Source organism: Ptiloglossa arizonensis, chromosome 9, assembly GCF_051014685.1.
Source record: "Ptiloglossa arizonensis isolate GNS036 chromosome 9, iyPtiAriz1_principal, whole genome shotgun sequence".
NCBI lineage: Eukaryota > Metazoa > Arthropoda > Insecta > Hymenoptera > Colletidae > Ptiloglossa > Ptiloglossa arizonensis.
This window is the reverse complement of record NC_135056.1, coordinates 19944906-19964236: the sequence shown is the minus strand read 5'-3', so window position 1 is coordinate 19964236 and position 19331 is coordinate 19944906. Positions and strand designations below refer to the sequence as shown.

The window sequence follows — 19331 nt, the reverse complement described above, 5'->3', positions numbered from 1 at the left end:
TCCAATTGCACGTATCTCTCTCTCCCTTTCCCCGCGAGTTTCCATAGCGTTTACGCACACGGTGTACGAGGTCAATATTTTTAACTCCGAATCATTTATTCTCTTTGTAGCGATACTCATTGAAACGAGTTTCAGTCGAGTACTCGAGTGTCCTGTGCATCTTTAAAACCTAGATTATCTTGGGATCGAAGGCTCGACGAAAAAAGTTTTCAATGTATCGTCTCGACTCTCTGTGCGCCTAACCGATAATGTTCGTTTCAACGACGATCTTAATCGCTTTTTGTTTCGAGAAACACGTACAACCGTTTGCATTTCCTTGTAAGATAAGATGAAAAGATTCGATTCAAAAACTCACCGGTCGAGAAACCGCTGGAAGTTGTCAAAGTTCGCCAGGAACGCTCGTTTTCCGTTAATCGTTCTCTTTCTTTCAATCGTCGAGGATTCTTGCAAAAGTTTACACTTTGAAACGTTTCGACAACAAAAATAAACAAACTCCATTACGCGACGATCGCGCGGGTTCTGCGCTACGTGTTCCGCGAATCAACCATCGGCCTTGTGACGCCATCTTGCGGGCTGAAAGAAAAACACGATTGTGTTTTATCGGTATACGACGATATCGCGCGGCAAATTCGAACGTATACGTTTATCGTTTTGTTGGAAACGTGCAAAATTTAACAATTAACTAATAAAATCAACGATTTAATTTCTAAAAGGTTGTTCATTTTTTACTAATCGTTCGAAATTTTTATCCAGATTCAAATTTTGTTCATTCCTGGTTCTTGTATTTCAGGATTCAAAAAAAATTTCTTAAACAAAAGCACGACGAAATTCGATAGGAACTATATTTAACGTGAATACTTTATTTTCAGTTCAATAATACAACGTAGAGCAGTCTCTTAGTAAAATATTCTTATAAAATATTTACGACATCTTTAAATAAGTCTCGCAGTCACGAAAGAGAATGAAAAAGCATACAATGGACAACAACAATATGGCAATATTGTCAGTATAAAAACGACTAGAATGACAAAATGAGAACGATGAAGTACGACTTCCTTGGTCAAATAAAATTTTCAGAGGTAAGAATCGCTTGCATAAAATTCGAACTTATATAATAATCATACATCTAAACGTCAAATACAATAATCGTTGTATGATTAATCTGGAACGGCTTCGGTATCACATTTTATAAATAGTTCAAGACGGAGTACCGATTTAGTTGGAACGGATTCAGTCTTCACGAACGTTTAACGGTTACTACTCGTTTAACATATTTCTTTTCTATGCTTTACTATATTTCGTTACACCTCGATCAATTTGCTTGAAATGTATGCTACGGTATACGACACTGACGGCCAAAAAGTGGTGTGGTACAAAGGTTGAATCACAAATTGCTGTTACAGTTGGCACCGTGTGATCAAGCTCTAGAAATTTGTCGCATTCGATCTATGATTTATTTCAAGGAACTCTGAAAGGATTTCATTCGGGCCATGTTGATCGCCGAGGTCAGTTTGTGCTCCTCTTGTAGATTGGAATCCTTCATCACGTTCTGATACGTTCGAGTGATCCTATCTTTGTCACGGATGGCAAGATCCTGCCACTCTTTCTCCAAATTGTCCATCAACGTCTCCCTCTGTATCCGAGCGTCCTTGATCGGGGACCTGTCGTCCTCGTGTACCCACTTCTTCCACATGTCCTTTGCATCCTGGCTGAAAACGTTAGAAACAAACAGTTGCAATAGCTTCGATGATCGACGAACCGGATTACGGTGGGACTACTCCCGTGCGTCCAGAGCACACGGAAGATTTGCAACACGAAGAAGATCAGAGATGATATAATCGTGATAATAATCTCGACAAATATTCGTGGAATCTCCGATCGATGCTTTCATCGACAGTCACTGTTTGGACTTCTCTCCTCCTTCGACGTTTGGTAGAGAATTGGAGGAGTTGACCGGTATGTGATCGTTTAGAACGGTTTAGGTAAGAGTAAGGATTATCGTAGAGTAACGTAGTCTCGGTTGTAAGTTACAATCGCGGTGCAATCGTTGCAGTATCGTTGAATAGCGAGAAAATAAGTTTCAACGCACTCGTTGCGCTACTTTCGTCGATACACCTGGACGCAAGCGTTAATTCAGCGCGTTTATTCTCCTTGTTACTCGATTCGTCAACGTCACGACTTCGAAACACGTTTCGAGTATTCTGTACTCGATGAATTTCAAACGCGGTTCGAAAGCTACTCGCGCGAGATCCGATTTGTTTACGGGTGACGTAATTAGCGTTCGTAAATCTCAAGAATGGTTTGCACAATTTATATCCGGCAATTTTAACCTTGACGATCATCCAAGAACAGAGCATCCGAATACGATGACAATCAACCAAACGGTTTAGTCGAAGCGGGTCCACTGTTGGGTAGAGAAATTGTAATTAGACTGTAAAGAAGCAACCCTTACTGCCATGTTGACGCACATTCAGTGTTTGGAGAACGTTTTCAAGTGCGGTGTCCGAGTACCTTACAAATTGGCCGCGGAGAATCTTCTTCGGCGGGCCAACATCTGCAATTCGTTGCTCACGCGACACCGTGTCGAGCCGTTTCTTCACCGAATGGTTACCGGTGACGAAAAATGGGTCTCGTACGAAAATGTGAAAAAGAAAACACAATGGCCCGATTCCCACCGAGCCCCGTTACCTACCCTTGCGGATGATTCGCGACCAAAGAGGGTGTTGCTGTGCGTCTGGTGGGACATGTTAGGGATCATCCACTTCGAACTATTAGACATGTATCAAACAATTACCGCCAACATCTATTGCGAACAATTGCACCGTTTGCGGCGAGCTTTGACGATCAAACGACCCGCTATGGTAAGGAGAAAAGGTATTATCCTGCAACAGGATAACGCTAGACCCCACACCGCAAAAGTCACCAAAGACACTCTGATGGACTTTTCTTGGGAAATTCTTCCGCATCCACCGTACAGTCCCGACTTGGCCCCATCGGATTACCATCTGTTCCGATCGCTCGAGCGTTTCATTCGAGGAAAGACGTTCGATTCCAAAGAAGATATCGATAAGTTTCTGTCGAAATTCTTTCGCTCCAAGACGAGAGAATTTTATACGAAAGGCATCGAAGCATTGCCGACTAGATGGACGAAAGTTATCGACAACCGCGGTGAATATGTTTTAAGTTAAAGCGATACCTTCACGAGTAATGTAAATTTCGATTTAAACGCCGACGACACGGGGATGATATTTTCTTGCCTGCCAACCTAAGATCAAGAATCTTCCTCGAGCTACCAACCATCCGTCCATACACGATCTCTCCTCTAGCAACGATCGTAGATCTTCCTGTTTATTTCTGTCCCCGTTTACCCAAAAACTTGTCGTGCACCGCTAGAGACGAGAATCGTAAACAAGCGTTTTCAGCTAAGCAGTCGAGTTCAACGTGTACGTGTCCATTCACGAGATAACCTGGACGCGTATGCCAAAGCAGAATTTTTATAAACACGTTCGAGGATCTAATTGCAGATTGTCGTCCTATTTCCATCGAGGTACGAATGTAGGACGTATAGGATGACGAGCTTGTTGGCACGTATTTACGAAATGCACGGTGAGCGTAGCGTGCAAGCGTGCACCGTTCGGACGTGAATGACTCACGGTTTTCGGTTGCAACATCGACCAGAGTTTGACTAATTCGAGAAGCCGGAGGTGCCATTCGTCGTCCTAGACCCTTAACATTGCTCACGGTCACGTGCCGCGATCGCGACGAATCCGATCCCCCGATGGATCCTCGAAACGTATCAACAATACGATCGACGTTCGATACGTAACGGTTCGATTGGCTCACACGGAACATTATTATATCACGATCGTATTTTTGTACCTTTTATCTCGACGTCTTCGCGATCGGTCGGACGCGCTCAACATCAATTACTTCCGTCATTTGGTAAGTGACACGAACAAACATTTTTACCGTTGCTCGACAATTTGCGTTCTAAACACCGTCCGCTTGACTCTCAAACGTTTTTCGTTCGACGATACGCTAAAAGTCCTTCGATGAAAAATATCTCGAACGTACGAAACTCGTGTTGTTATTAATTTTACGAGACAACGGGACACGATCGAGGAGGCAGAGATGCATTTGGTCGCATCTGTCGCAACGACTGCGATTATAGAAAAACGAGACACGCGTAACGAGGACTCGACGGGTCGGATAAGGAACCAAGGAACCGAGGTGTTAGGCGTGGAGCTAAAAATGTTAAAAGATATTAAAAAAAAACCCTTGGAAGCTCACCTGTACATGGTCGAGTCCATGCAGATGCTCTCGCGTTCGGCAAGCTCCATTTCCCTCTTGCAGATATTCAACATAGCCAGTTTCTTCACGTCCTCGTCGAGGTCGAGGTTCTCGATATTGTACACCTGTTTCTCGCGGATCAACTCCAGTCGGTTCCTCATGTCCCTGAGCCGCAACGCCTCGTCCCAATAGTGTTTGTTGCACGCGTGGAGCTCCCTCTTCGCGAGGTCCTCGATCTTGGTCTTGAGCTCGTTGTGAGTCAAGTACATGAACATCTGCTTGGAGAGGTTCTTGTCACCGGGGTTCATCCGTAGCCAGGGTAGACTTTTCTCCACCTCGAACTGCCGGTTGTCCTTCCTTTTCACGTCCTGTTCGCGTTCTTGCTCGGTGGCGTTATATTTGTCCACCTCGTCTTTCTCTCGGCGAGCAGAGTCGGCGGCCGCAGCCTCCGCTCGACGCGTCTCGAAATTCTCGCGTGTCCATTCCGTGGACAGTTGTTCCGTATGATTCTCGCCACCGTTTCGTTGATGAACGTCCTCTCGACGAGGGACGACGTCCTTCGAATCGTTCGAGCGATCGTCCGATCGTTTACCAGCCGCTCCGTCGTCCTGGTAGCTCAACCGGTGCTCCCTGTTCCCGTTCTCTTTGTTCTCCAAGTAAACGGGGATCTCGTTGCTCGGCGAAACGTACTTTCCGTTGGAGGAATCGAAAGAAACGGACGTCCTGCTAGGCGGTCTGTTCGGCAAGTACTCCTCGAGATCGTCGGTCCTCACGTTCGTGTTCTCGAGACTCTTGCGGGCGTAACGAGCCGAGAACTTTGGATTAGGCCTGACCAGTTCCTCGATGTACTGGGACGAGGACGATCGAGGTAACTCCTGGTGCGCGTCACCGTGCTCCTTGGTACCGTTGGCGTTGTTCTCGCTCATCTTGCAACTTCCGCGAGAACAGTTCTGACCTCTACGATCGATCGAACTCCCCGTGTCCGTGCAGCTACGCGTGTACTGAAGATTCGTGTCACGAAGCGTGCTCCAACGCGGGCTGCTGGAATCCGTTGGACAAACGAAGTACGACTGATACCTTCGACAGGTTTGCGGATAGTAGAGGCTCCGTTCCGCTCTCGCTTCCTTTAACTTTTGCTTCAGATGCTCCAACGATCTCTCCTCCGGTCTGAGCGTCAACCTCTTTCGTTCCTCCAATTCCCTTCTGTAGGTTTCCTCCTCCTCCGCCAAGAGGGTTCTCAATTTGTTCCTCCTCGTCAGCAGCCGCTCAGTTTTCTTAGCCTTCTCGAGTTCCCCTTTCGGATCTAGACTCTTGTAATTCCATGAATCGTAATGCTTGGCGATTCTGCACGCGCGTTCGAAGTATCTCGCGGTTTGCTGGTGGTAGTCGTGCCTGAGGTACGCCTCGTTGTGTTTCTGCGCAGCCAACTGGTATTGCCTCTCTCGAAATCTTCCTACCCTTTAACAGGACAAGCCTCGCTGGTGATCTCTCGGAAACATTTCGAGATCTAATGGGGGGACGAACGGGATAAAATAATTTCAGAGACGTCGAACTGATTCGCTGTACTTTTTTTTTTTTATTAACGCTACGGTAAAACAACATCGGTGGCCTTTCATCCTCGAAAATGGCTAAGGGCCACGTTCCTTCGCGCATCTTCGCGCAGATCGTAACCGGAAGTTATTCTTTCCTTCCTTCGTGGAGAAAGTAAACGTTGTACATACGTATCGATACTTTAATACCCATCACCGATCACCGTCGCTAAGAAATTGAAATCTCCGACGATGAAATTCGAACTCGAAGCACTGTTTACTTCAAACATCGATGCGATGTACTTTCGTAAATCGTAGCGCTCTCGAACTCTGCACTCGTGTTCGATTGCCGGTTAAAATGCTCAAGTGCCGATAGATTTCGAGCGAGACAATGAGAGAGAGAACCGATCGGTCGGTCGGTACGACCCTGAAAATCGATCGACCTTCGCGTCGAATCGGCACTTGGTGCATCGTAAACAGACGTGGGTATACGCGTCGTAGGAGTCGCGAGAAGAGGCGTTTCAACCGAGAGAGTCACCGAGACCATCCTAGAAGAGGAGGACCGTCTTCTATTTCGAGCTTGCGTCTCTCCGTGACGTCACGCGGACGAAAATATCGCGCGGTTAGGGAGGTGCAGTCGTGGCCCTGATGTGTGGTCCAGGTCTCGATCTTTCCCAGACTCCCAAAAATTCTCAACCACTGCGCTCTTCTCGACGTTTTCTAGAGAGGACACGGTGCCGTACGTGGACGGATTGGTTGGTCCGGAGCACGACCCGCGACCGATTCTCACTCGAGTCCAACGGGATCAGTGAACCGCGAGAAGAACAAGGCGGAGGAGGATCCGGAAGATTTCCCCGACGTGCGAACCGTCTCGAGGAAAGTGGGTCGCGGCTCTCCCACGTAAAACCGATCCCCACCTTCCTTATTTCGTATCGTCGTCCAGGAGTCCGTCAGTGGCGCATCGTACACGTCCTACAGAGGGTCCTCGTCGTCTCGGAAACCGACAGTACCCCGAAGTGTCGTCGTACGGTTCGATCGATCGATCGCGATAAAACTCGAACGCGATAAGGGGAGATCTGCGACCAGAGGAAAGAAGAATGCCCGGTGCCGGTGGCCAACCACCGCAGAGGACCACCTTCAGGCCGCCATGGGTCAAGGATGGTCCGAACCCTTTGCCTATGCCTACCGCGCCCTGGACCCTCAATTCTAGGAGGGACTCGAAATCGAAACCCGACGAACCACCGGCGTTCACCCAGGTCACTCTCAAAGTGAGTTTTCCTTTTCTATTGTCTTCTTCTTTTTTTTTTTTTCATCGACATCGCCATCTTTCCGAAAATATCCTACGGAACATTGCACACCGTGTTCGCAACGAGTGCACCATCGAGTTCAACGTGAAGATATTGAATAACGTGAACTCCGATTCTTGTAAAAAAAAAAAAAAAAAAGAAAAAACAGTTTTGTTCCGTGTAAAGGGTAGAAACGTACAATTTATCGAATCACGGTGGCTACTTGTCTATTTATTCTAGAAAAGGAATTATTTCCACCCAAGGTAGCCTACTTGCAGAACGCGCGGACGCGTATTGTCCGATTCTGTGCGGGCTCGTTCTACTAGAAACACGAACGACCGAAGAATGACCGCGCCGCCTTCTGCAGTCTTTTTCCATTCAGATATTGGGTTTCAAAGTCACCGGACTTGGCTATTAATAACACCCGGGTGGGTGTCAAGTGGCAAGTTTGCGTTACAAAACGATTTCGACAATTTACAAAGGCGTTGCATCCGAAAGGTTTCCATTCGAATCGCGAATTCCCCAAGAAACCGACGAATGTATCGAGATTTACGATGATCGGCCACCGTACACGCGACCACTCGGTTTATTTTCTTTATCCACTTAGAATCCGGCCGGCCGCCCGTACACGATTACAATTCCGGTTACATCTGTTTATTTGTATTCCTTTGCGTCGCATACCGATCCCGAAACGCATACTTTCCGATATTCTGGCAACGGGCCACGTGAAATTACCAAAAAGGCGAACCGGATCTCCGTTCAGCGGTGAGAACGCGAAAAACGCGATCTTACGGGAAACACGTGGCCACGGTGTGGACGTTAACGTCACGATTATTGTTTACAACGCTCGATCAGCGCAATTAGATCATCGACGAATCCCGATCATCGGGATTTACGAGATGCGTTGCACTTCGGTATCGACGCGGTAACAGCGTCGAATTTATGGTTGAAAGTTTTCCAACAAACGCGCGCGATTCGGCAAAGAAGTTGCCAAAAATAATCGGTTTATTCATTTCCATCGAAGCATCCGCGGATGTATATTGCGTCGTGATTTCTTTCGAAAGCAATGCACACGTTCGGTGCGCAAAATATCGTATTCCGTGACCTCTGCGCGACCATGAAATTATCCAAATTGTGGAATCGTGGGAAATCGATACGATTGGATGGTATTTGATCGGATCGGAGGGTAATCCGTAACAAGTGTTCCAAATATCGGTGGATCGCGACGAATAACATCGATATAGTCGCGTTGCACGAGAAAAAGTCGAGTCGGTTTTTCCTTTCTCGATATGAGAGATCGGCGAGAAGACTAGCCTCACGGGTCCTCGCATATAAGCCTCTGGGTCACGATTATTTAAAGAACACGCGTTTCTATTTCAAATGTCTTGCCAGCTACGTCTTCCGCCAGTTTCTTAACGAGTTTATATCACGCTTTCGCTTTCGCGAACCTACCGGTGAGTTGCGTCGATTTTGCAAATTTTCACGAATGAGATCCGTTCGTTTTCGCGTTTCATCGGTCGTCGTCGTCGTTGTCGATCGAGAGCGCAACATTGTTCGCGATCTCGTTCGCGCGACTCTTTGTAAATCGAACCGAACGAACGAACGAACGTTTCGTTGCACGATCGAAACGATCCGTATCGGATCGAAACATCTATAGAGTAGAAACGATCGAGAAGGAAGTGCGATTCGGATTATTTAAAGACGACCGAACGAACTTCGATACTTGCCAAGAGAATTCTCGAGACTTTCTTTCTTTAGTGTAGGAGAAGAACGGGGTGGGGGTGTACGCTCGTTTTTCTTCTCTATTTTTCAAATGCAACTACCTTACACGATACACCACGAGGTACTGCTTCCTTTGTTGCTAATCAACGTGTCTTGCGAGCAGTCGTAACGAGCCGATCCGAGACGCAACGTCGAGGAAGTATACTTTCGTTCGCGAACAATGCGGTGGTTGTGTCCGATGGATTAAGTACGCTAACAACTAACAATTGACGCGCAAATATGTTGCTGGTACAACGAACAGAATCTCTTAAGTTTCTCGATATTAGTGATTCCAGTAGGGAGAATAAAAGAGCAGAGTTCACGATAAAGTTGGCGAAACATAATTTCGTAAAGTACAAGAAATTATAAGAGCGATGTAAAAAAATATTGCGCCGAGATAACGGTGTGCGGTGGAGCCGTGAACGAAGTAAAAAAAAAGAAAAAAAAAAAATATATTTCCATGCGTTTCACTGATCGAAACGTTTCTCGATTTTGTAGAGTGTGGCAAAACCGGAAGTGAAGCAGCCCCCGGTGGATGTGCAGCCACGGAAGCAGAGCAAAATCACGATAATCCCGTCGCAGCCGAAAAGCGAAAAAAATACGAGCAGCAAACCGGCTCCGACGAAGATCCGCGAGAATGGACGACAAGAGCCAAATTCGAGGCCGCAGCTCGAACGACAGGTTCGAATCGAGAGGTCTCGATCTCGGGGTGACACTATACCTCTCTCCAAGAGCGAGAGCACCACAGGTAACACCGTGAACACCGCTCCGTTAGAAAGATCCTCTCCTCTTAATCCGTTTCACACTTCCTCGCGTGACTGCGGAGTCATCCTAAAAAATCAGAAAATCAATCTCAGTAAAGAACGCCCGTGAACGAGAACGATAAATACTAGACAAGGTACAACACCGTATTACATCATTCCGGTGAAATTCCCTGGTTAGAACGAGGACCGTTTCTCGTTCCACCCGCGACCGGTCGTATCCGTTTCGTAGCAACATACTTACCCCCACGGTCGAATAATGTTTTTTTTTTTTTCTACCAAACACGCGACACAAGCGAAAATTCACCGCACATTTCGACCACGGTAAAAATAAAATTCTCTTATAAATAGGCGCACCGACGCTTTCGAAGAGCTCGTCGAGGGCAGCGATCCCGCCACCGCCACCACCGAGACCTCCGCCTCCGCCACCGGCGAGAACGATCCTGAAGGACCTTCCGCCTCTCAGCGAGTCGCAGCAAGTAAAACTGGAGATGCTGAAGTCGAGGCCACGGAAACGTCCCGACTGGGCGTGCATGATGAAGGAGGTCGAGAGCGGAAAGACCTTGAGGCACGTCCATTGCAACGACAGAAGCGCGCCCCTGATCGAGAGGGTGAACAAGGTCATGGCTGATCCAGCAGGTGATCGTCGATCGAACTTCGATCCTACTCAGATACCCCTCGGCCGATACTCTTAGGAGGAACCGGTTTCACCGTGTTGGTCGATTAGTCGCTGCTAGGACCCTTTGTGCCGTTATTCCCCGCTCAAGCCCCAACCCTCGTGTGTGTTAACTCCCGCACCCTCGCGCCCGCAAATGTCGATCCAAAGGGCCGCGTATATCGACAAGTGTAATCGATTAAATTGTTAACGAGCCCCGGTCCAATCGGCTTTTGTTCCCGGATTGTGATACGACCTGTTTATAGTACACGTAGTCGTTGTTATTGTTCCGATCCCGTTCTCCTGCAAGGGAACTTCCCCCACCCCAACGTCACCACGTCCGTTTTGTTCGCTGAATAATATTATTATCGTTGAATTAACTGTTGTCTTCGTGTTTAGTGGGTTTTATCGACATCCCTTCGCCCTCGTCCCTTCCCAAGTTCATCCTGGAAACGCGAACGAATTTTCGAACGCGTTGCAGAAACGCGTTTCGTTTCTTTTCCAAGAAACGATCCAAGCCGAGGAGATTGGTTCGAACGTCGTTGTATTACGCGTGTCCCGTATGTACTGATTGGGTATTTCTGATTAGGGAAGACACAGTTTGTGTTCGAATCCGAAAAATCGAACATGCATAACCAATTGCTGAAGCAGATTCAGCAGGGTGTTAAACTAAAGAGGGTGCAGACCAACGACCGGTCGAGACCGATGTTGGACGGTCTGAGGAAGTTCCGGAGACAACTGACTATAGAGGAGCAAATGCAAAAGGCCGAAGAAACCATCGATGATTCTATTTCGGACGACATGGACGACATTGATGCAGTAAGGGATGACTTGCAAAGTACCAAACAAATGCTCGCTTTGGAACTTAGAAATAAGGAAGCTTTGGAAAGGGAAAACAAGAGATTACAAGTAAATCGTTGTTCTGAATCGTTTCTAAGTTCGGTGGGAAAGAGACCGTGCGGTGTAATCATTTTCTGCGATGTCTTTCACAGGCGAGGATCTTGAATCTCGAGGCCGAAGTCGACCGGGAGAAATCTAAGAAGGATGTGCAGAATCGCGCCAAACACGACGAGAAACTCACGGAATCTTTGAAAGAGACCGCTCTGCAAGCCAGAAAGGATGCCGAGAGACTCGAGAAAGAATACATCACAGTGGCAGAGGAAAGGGACAAAATGAAGAACGAGTTAGAGGAAATGAAAAGAATGTACGCCGCATTGGAAAGGCGCATGAAAGCCGGTAAGAACGATACAAATTTCTCGCTAACAATTATTCGCATTTTTGAATATCAATTGACAACACTTAACTTTTATTCGCCTGTCGCATAAACGGTAACAAATCGTTACACGCATCACAGCTATTAATCTTTTAACACTGCGTTTAACAAACGCGTAAGAAACTTTTAACGAAGAACCAATCTCTACTTAGATATGTATTTTTGGTTCTTCGTTAATAATGTTAAGTCGCTTACGCTTGTGCTAATGTTGCTTCTTTATTCTTCGCTTTTGGGATCAGAGCAAGAGCTTGACGCTGAACCGATAATAGAGCTAGCAGACGATAGCGACGAGGCGACTTGGTACAATGTTTCAGGAATGGCATTAGCCGGTTGTCCAAGCGCAAAAGATGTAGCTAAAATTGCTTCGCAGAAAAGCTTAGATAAAAAAGAGCCGAGCGAAAGCGAAGAGGAAGAAGAAGAGGATGAAAGCTCGGAGGAAGAAGAAGACGACAAAGATCCAAAAGCTGCAACAGAAAAACGATTACAAAGAGAGATCAAACTGTTGACGACCAAAATTAGAAATTGCAAGTGAGTATTTGTAGAAATAGGTTCAAGATTCAGCTGCGTACAAATATAATGAAACATAATGTTTCGATTAACCAGGGATAAATCTGCAAATGCCAGAAAAGAGCGACACGCGTTGAAAGATCAAATTAAACAGCAACAAAAATTACTAAAAGAGGAGAAGAAGAAATTCAAGCACCTTCAAAAGGAAGTTGACAAAATGGCAAAGCTAATGTCGGAAAATGACGATGAAAAAGATGAAGAAGAAGAGGACGAAGAGGAAACGGAATCTGAAGAATCCGAATCCGAGGAATCCGAGGAAGACGAAGAGTCAGAGTCTGAAGACGAAGACGATTCGTTGGAGGGTCAAAGAAATTCTTTACAGGTAAGTATTCGATACGGTGCGTAAAGATTTTTTATTTTGTACTTATTTTATATTGAATGTTTTCACAGAAACAAGCTAAAAAGCACGAAGGACGTTTAGCTGCGTTAAAGAAGGGTAACTATTTACTTAAAGCACAAGTCGATAGATTAAAAGACGATTTAGGAAAGCAACGAGAAGAAAGTCTCACTCTACAAGAAGATCTTGACTCTGTTTTAGCTGAATTAGGTTAAGTTAATGTAAGGAACAGTAAAAAATTACTATGGACAATTGTATACATACACATATAAGTATTACATATAAAAATATAGAAAACTTTATGTCTGAAGAGGCAGACACACAAACTAATACACGCACACTCACCTAAAATGCTTTTTGTAGAAAATCTTACACTCAGACAGAATTTTTTGTTCAATTCATCTGCAGAGTATAAATCTACTATTTTTTCCTATCGATTGATAAACCCGATAGTTTGTTTTGTCTAGTATCTATGGTAAATATTCTGCATACGTAACGAACCAAAGAGGAACATCAAAACGTGTCTATCGATCAAAACAAAAGACAAACGACGACGTGTAAATTTTCTATATTATTATAGTTTAACGTATTCAACGTAGTTTGCAGATGTAACGAGTGTTTATATGAGACTATTGATATTAATTTTTTTGCTATCACGTTGTAAAATATTTTTTAATAAAGACAATTACTAGTTGACGACAAAGTTTTCTGATAGGTTAGCACAAACAAGAAATCAACACAACACTCACATGCTTGCAACTGACGTACAATCGACGAGCAGGATTTTCCAGAATTTACAAACTTTATTTCTCAACGACGATTCTTTTTTTTATTTAGGATACACAATAACATAAATAAATGTTTATAACGACTTTAAAAAAAAACACCACTACCCACCATTAGCGTGGTTTGAAAAGAAATGCACGAGTGACGCGCAACAAAATCCCTAGTACTGTTCTGAATGCGTTGGTGCCGCAACTAAATATTTCACACACTCATAGTTTACATCCATACCTATCGTCGTTAACAAACGCCTTATTATTTATAATTACGCAGGTATTAAACAGTTCTTTTTTACTATTATACAATTATATAATAATAATTAATTATTATACAATAATATAGTGACAAAAAAAAAACACGAAGTCGTAGACAAATTACGAAAACTAGCGGGTAGAGATGATAACGGTACTTTTAAAATTTAAAATTATATTTGAAAATCAGAATATCACTATTGTTCTCTGTGGATTACATATTCTATACAATGGTGTCATAGTTTAGAACTCGTTATTATTTGTATTTTAAGTGTTTCTAAGACATGCTTGAATTATAAAAATGTACTCGCGGTGAACAGTTCGACGTCAACGAGTATAATGAAATCATTGCACTGCGAGCTAAGTTGAAAAAATATGCTCAGTTTTAGTGCGAGTAATTCGCGTGCCCTCTAGGTAACACATTTTCAGAGAGATGATTCGATAAACGACGCACGACACTTTGATTACACAACGAATTTGTGAGACAACAGTGGTTCAAAGTGCAGGTAATTAAACTTTTATTGCTCTCTATTATTATTATCACTCTCAAGTTACGCACGTAATATGCACATCAACAAACTAAAACTAAAAGGTAGATTTATAAAAAAAAAAAAAAAAGAATCCTATGTACATTCGTTTACATAAAAACATGTGACTTTAAGTTTAACATAGCTTCTAGGTCGAAAATTAAAACATCCACGTAATGTACATGTTTTTCAGTATAATATTGATTACCTATCTAATATTATGAAATGGTATAGTCGAATATATTTCATTGCGCGCTTTCGTTTCTATAATTAAAGTATGAGTTTAGATGGTCAACAGGCTGCTTTAGTTTTGCGACTTTCGAGTCAGTTGGTGACCTTCGCGTTCGAAATTTATCCAAACACACATACAAATAAATATACCTCTTTCTTTCTTTTTCTATTAAAATATCGGCGATTAATAGCGTCGATATGCTAATCCGCCGAGCCCTCTTTGCAAGACTACGGATGTCAACATTTATTCTTTTTACCCGCATTCGTGTTTCTGCAACCGTATAGAATTATAAAACAAATACTGTACGTTCGCTTTCTCGGCGACACGACAGTAAAAACTTCTATACCGATGCACGTACCTCACTTTGATCTAATAGAATACTGAATATTAAGCGAGTAATGACTTCGGTTACACGGTTAGTATAACCCAACATTCTTTTTTGTAAATATGCTTGTAAGCTTAGTGTATATTAGACAGGTTAAGAATCGTTATCTTTCGATACATTACTTGGACGTATCATTTTGAATCCGCATTACTTATTTAATATCCTGTATTCGTTAAAATATTTCAAGAATATGCACAGAGCTATCCAGGCACAAAGGAAGACAGCATCTACGATAATAAAAGAAAAGAAAGAAAAAAAATTAAAAAAAAAAAAAAAAAGAAAGAAAAAAAAGAAAATAAAACATTCCTTGGTCATTTCAACTCATTTACATGTAGTTTCTGCCCAGATTGCACAGTGATATTGGTAAAACTGAACATTATGAAATAGAAATCCTATACTAGTCAGGTCCATTTCCTTACGTTATGAAGATGCAATACAGTGCTGATGCATTTTTATAATAATAAATAATTACTAATCGATATTCGGCGTTAATCGTTCTAATCGTTTATCGTTCTTCGTGCTGCTGTAACGTGACCGAATTGCACTTGCCAAAAATCTTCATAATAATTAGATACATTTTTTCATGTAACTTTAACTTCAGCCTTAAGCTTCTTTTCTTCCACCAACTTAACGTCCGTTACATGCAAATTATGAATACTTTTCGCAGCGAACTTAATTACAGACTGTGTTGAAACTTGAGTCGTGTGTCTGAGATCCAAACGTTTAAGCACTTTACATCTCACCAAGTGATCTAATGTTGTCTCTGTGAGTAGTCTACAATTCGCCAAATTCAGTGATGCTAGGTTTGTTACCGCTTGCGCTGGTGAAGTTGCTAATTGAGCTACACCAGCGTCAGTAACCCTGCCGCAAGACGAGAGATCTAATGTTTCAAGATAGGGTAAGTGTTGAACTATGTATCTCAAAGCTATATCAGTGATATCACATCCAGCCAAAGATAAGTTCTTAAGATGTTTTAATCTTGAAGTTTTATCGATTAAACCAGGTCTCGAATCTGTAGGTGGACTGAGAACTTCTCTCAAACTTGAATCGTTCAATCCAGATACATGACTAAGATCTAAGGTAACAAGTGGTGGACAAGTGCAAGTTCTCAAAGCACAGACTCCAGCCCACGTACAACCTTGTACAGATAACGTTCTGAGCTGCGGTAATCTACTTAACAGCCAGGCTAATTGTCTTTTAGTGACATTTGTCCAGTCAAGGGACAGATGTTCCGGTTGGCGGCGTATAATACCAGTTAAATGCGAAGCTGTTAGATGTGAATGAGACATATTCAATTTTCTCCACAAACTAGGATCTATGCTATATCTGGCCCATGTACGGCAAACCAAGGCACAATTCGCCAGGTCCTTTGCATTTAAAAATCTAAAAATAGCAAGTAATGCTGTTTTGTCATACGCTAAAGATTGTCCATTAAAATCGGGCCCTGGTCTTTGAACAGGCGGAAGTGGAACAGGCCTAACCACCACGTGGGGCCTCTTCAATGATTTACTACTTGAACCAGTTAATTGTACAGCTAATTGTGTACGTAAAGCTGTTCGCTGTTCACCCTCAGCCGGTTCTCTGTCATTCCATGCCTGGAATTTTTTGTATAGAAACCATGAATATTTCGTATTCTTAGACCGGTTCAGATTCCATTTGGGGACTTACATCGCTGGGATCGGGTCTTGAACGTTTACTTGGTGTAGTAGCTCGTTCAGAATCTGTTGTCGGTGCTGACGAAGCTGCACTAGATACAGAAAGTTTTCGAGCACGAGCCTTAGGTTGACGAGGTCTGCAGTCTAGATTTCGACCGCTTTCACAACATTCAGGACACTCCCAGCTGTTCGGTAAATCATCGCTGACGGTTATACTTTGATGATCCAATCCTATGCACTCAGGATGAACAATGTCAAAGCATATTGAACATTCTACTAAACTTGACGGAGCTGTCGGTGTCGGTTTGCCTGTATTAAACATTAAGAATTGAAGTGCTTTTATTTATTACTTTAGTAACAAATTAATGATACACTGATAGTGTAAATACCCATTAAAGGTGCAGGTGGCTGTCCCCAGCCATCTAGTCGACAAACTTTACAAGCTGCTGTAACTGGGAGCATAGGCCTCAGACACTGTCTCATTAAGCACGTTTGTTTGGCACGACCACTTCCACCAAATTTCACCATATCTTGACAATACATACATTCTCCGCAATCAGTCCTTGTACATGCTTCACACTTTTTACACCTAGTGCGCCTTCGTCGCGGGAAAGCTCTTTCAGACTTTTCCTGCGAGTGATGCCTCTGTATCTTTGCAAAACTTTTCTTAGTTACTCTCAAGCGCTCCTGTTACGTAATGCAACAAGATACATGTAAAAATTGAAGAAGCAATAGACTTTTTCAATAAACATGTAAGCATTGCTTACCCTTTCCGCAATTGTCAATGGAGGTGGAGGTGGTAAAACAGGGTTTCCTGTTACGGCTGCTTCTGGATTATCATGTCTGTGTTGCTCTACTAGACATCGAACATCATGAATTAAGGCAACAGGATCGCGGATCAGCTCAGGCACATTCTTCTTAGTAGAAGGTAGCAAATGTAAATACATAACTATTGCTTTTAAGCCATGTAATTCAAACGGTGTCAAGTGTACATGTTGATGCTGCTGTGGAACTAAATGTTGTCGCTGTGATTCAGAAATGTCTAAATGACTTCTATCTAGGAGAGCATGTACATACCTCTCCAAGACATACCTACAATAAACAAACGAAAATCGATACACATATGGAAGACTTCTTTAAAATGGTTTAAGTAATTTTATAATCATACCATAACATTTCAGTGAAAAATGGGTATCTGAATTTTTGTGGAACTTTTGTATGTTCTTCTACTTGCGCAACTTTCAGCTGCTTCTCAATACCAAAGCTGTGTAAAAAATTTCCACCAAATACCAATGAATCTTGAGGTGTATAAACAGCATGAATCCAACCAGTTGGAATAAACAATGTCATGCCAGCCGTCAAACTTATCCTGCCACATCTGTCTACCATGTCTCCAAAGAATACATCTGACTGTTTACCACTCAGTACCCATTCTTGGTAAAGAGCTAAGTTTTTCTCTGTAGGTGGAATGAGCCAAAATATTTTCCCACCCCTTAGGATATGATACCAGACACTAGTTCCTCCAAAGTCAACATGAAAGTCGGTATAACAACCTTTCACAGACATTAAACAGTACTTTTGCACTTTGGGATACATCATATCTTCCAAAAGATTTGTAGATTCCACTTGTGCTTCTTTCAAATGTCTTGGCCATACAACATCGACCCAATCAACTTGTCGTACTAATGCAGGTGATTGTACATAATTTTCTAATTTGGTATGGCTGAATTCTAAAGAAATTACATTTAGTAACCGTTCCTTATTAGGATCTTCATAATACTTCTGCCACTCTTTCATCGTCATGTCTTCATTTTTTTGTGTGTTGACATCCATTACGTCTAATACTCTTTTAGAACCTATTAAACACGTAATAAATATTGTTTTGGACAATATACTAAATTATTTTACGAAATTCGTAATAATATTATTATAAATTATTCGTGGAACGTACCAACACATGTTCTCACATCATTGACAGAAAAATTTGAACTAGGAACTCGCAATCCCAGTCCAGATTTATCCCTGAAGAGTAATGGTATGCTGAGACCATGCTTCTGTAGATACGCTAGGTTTAGTTCAGAACCAATCATTTCACGGAATAAACCAGTGAAATTACTAAGGTTGTATCTTTCACATTCAATCTTTTCATCGAGTTGAAAAGTCCTGCGACCCTCGATTTCCTCATCGCCTATGGTCCAGTCATCTGTATACAACTTTCTAGTTCTTTCCCGCTATAATCGAATTTGCGATAAATACAGAATTATCGTTAAAATTCCTCAAAAATATCATATAAAACCATCAAGATTAATGCTAGATCGTAAAATTATGTTTGATTTGTTTACCAATTGACGCCTTTTAGGCAGAGAAGTAGAGTCATCGGCCATTGCGGACACGCTGTCAGAAACGTATCACCGAAAACTCATCGAATATTCGAAGTATGTTGTTTTACGAAGGTCAGAATAATTCCTTTAATATTACATAAACGAAATCTCGTTTATTATTTACATGTCACGCGCGATAGCCTAATGTTAACATCAAACTTCTCTTCGATTTTACTTTCCCAGCAAAATGAGGTCGCCATTTTGCTGCCGGCCAATGCTACCAATAAGTACCATAAAAACTTAAACCGTTTCGAATGGTATTATATTGCATACGTATATATTCTTTTAATTTCGAACTTCGATTTTGCACAGTATCATAATGTAAAATTGTGTATATTTTTAAATTATTATGTATACAACGTTTTTAATTACATTATCGAAAATTAATAGTAATAACCTAGAGACTTTGCGTCACTTTGAACGACTATTGATGTGTCCTATATTGCAAATATTACGTTCTATACTGAATTCAGAGAAACGACAGACTCTGGTAAATAAACCACGTGACCAGCGACAGGATCGAACACGAAACGTTTATACCCCGAATGGATATATATCTACAAATTCTCAATAGAAATGATACAAAGTACTATTTATGTATAATAATTATAATTCTGCAACGAAAGGATCAATAAGATAAAATGTATAACAATGTAAA

General features: G+C 42.6%; 3 protein-coding genes across 7 annotated transcripts; 1 reads left to right on the top strand and 2 right to left on the bottom strand.

Moving 5' to 3' along the window:
• Window positions 1-501: 501 nt before the first annotated feature.
• Window positions 502-18981, bottom strand: LOC143151558 (jmjC domain-containing histone demethylation protein 1). Of its 4 annotated transcripts, none has more exons than XR_012993371.1 (8): window positions 18635-18979; window positions 18244-18523; window positions 17461-18148; window positions 17060-17384; window positions 16682-16979; window positions 16306-16601; window positions 13209-16232; window positions 502-573 (listed from the first exon to the last, which is right to left on the bottom strand). XR_012993371.1 is itself a non-coding variant. In XM_076320843.1 (7 exons), exons 1-7 carry the CDS (start codon window positions 18674-18676, stop codon window positions 15219-15221), a joined length of 2943 nt encoding a protein of 980 aa, XP_076176958.1. In that variant the 5' UTR covers window positions 18677-18979; the 3' UTR covers window positions 10256-15218. The 4 variants fall into 4 exon arrangements, 1 of the variants encoding a protein (XP_076176958.1); XR_012993372.1 differs by lacking the exon at window positions 502-573 and adding an exon at window positions 6979-9697 and having other exon boundaries at window positions 16682-16937; window positions 18635-18981; XR_012993370.1 differs by lacking the exon at window positions 502-573 and adding an exon at window positions 6979-9697.
• Window positions 870-3517, bottom strand: LOC143151560 (uncharacterized). The gene is made up of 2 exons (XM_076320846.1): window positions 3266-3517; window positions 870-1709 (listed from the first exon to the last, which is right to left on the bottom strand). The coding sequence occupies exons 1-2, from the start codon at window positions 3298-3300 to the stop codon at window positions 1454-1456; spliced, it is 291 nt and encodes a 96-aa protein (XP_076176961.1). The 5' UTR covers window positions 3301-3517; the 3' UTR covers window positions 870-1453.
• Window positions 3801-13155, top strand: LOC143151559 (uncharacterized). 2 transcript variants are annotated; one of them, XM_076320844.1, is made up of 9 exons: window positions 3801-3942; window positions 6544-7087; window positions 9365-9614; window positions 9979-10266; window positions 10872-11191; window positions 11275-11518; window positions 11795-12083; window positions 12159-12444; window positions 12513-13155. In XM_076320844.1, exons 2-9 carry the CDS (start codon window positions 6917-6919, stop codon window positions 12672-12674), a joined length of 2010 nt encoding a protein of 669 aa, XP_076176959.1. In that variant the 5' UTR covers window positions 3801-3942; window positions 6544-6916; the 3' UTR covers window positions 12675-13155. The 2 variants fall into 2 exon arrangements, with proteins under 2 accessions (XP_076176959.1, XP_076176960.1); XM_076320845.1 differs by lacking the exon at window positions 3801-3942 and having other exon boundaries at window positions 6571-7087; window positions 11870-12083.
• Window positions 18982-19331: the final 350 nt, after the last annotated feature.

Excerpts from the sequence above, each read along its gene's own strand:
- LOC143151560 (XM_076320846.1), bottom strand. The coding sequence starts at position 3,300 with ATGGTTGGTAGCTCGAGGAAGATTCTTGATCTTAG. Across the intron at positions 1,710-3,265 it reads AGGAAGATTCTTGATCTTAG|CCAGGATGCAAAGGACATGT; the intron begins GTTGGCAGGCAA and ends TAACGTTTTCAG.
- LOC143151559 (XM_076320844.1), top strand. The coding sequence starts at position 6,917 with ATGCCCGGTGCCGGTGGCCAACCACCGCAGAGGACCACCTTCAGGCCG. Across the intron at positions 9,615-9,978 it reads CAAGAGCGAGAGCACCACAG|GCGCACCGACGCTTTCGAAG; the intron begins GTAACACCGTGA and ends TCTTATAAATAG. Across the intron at positions 10,267-10,871 it reads GGTCATGGCTGATCCAGCAG|GGAAGACACAGTTTGTGTTC; the intron begins GTGATCGTCGAT and ends ATTTCTGATTAG.
- LOC143151558 (XM_076320843.1), bottom strand. The coding sequence starts at position 18,676 with ATGGCCGATGACTCTACTTCTCTGCCTAAAAGGCGTCAATTG. Across the intron at positions 17,385-17,460 it reads TTTTTCACTGAAATGTTATG|GTATGTCTTGGAGAGGTATG; the intron begins GTATGATTATAA and ends TGTTTATTGTAG. Across the intron at positions 16,980-17,059 it reads CATTGACAATTGCGGAAAGG|GAGCGCTTGAGAGTAACTAA; the intron begins GTAAGCAATGCT and ends ATTACGTAACAG.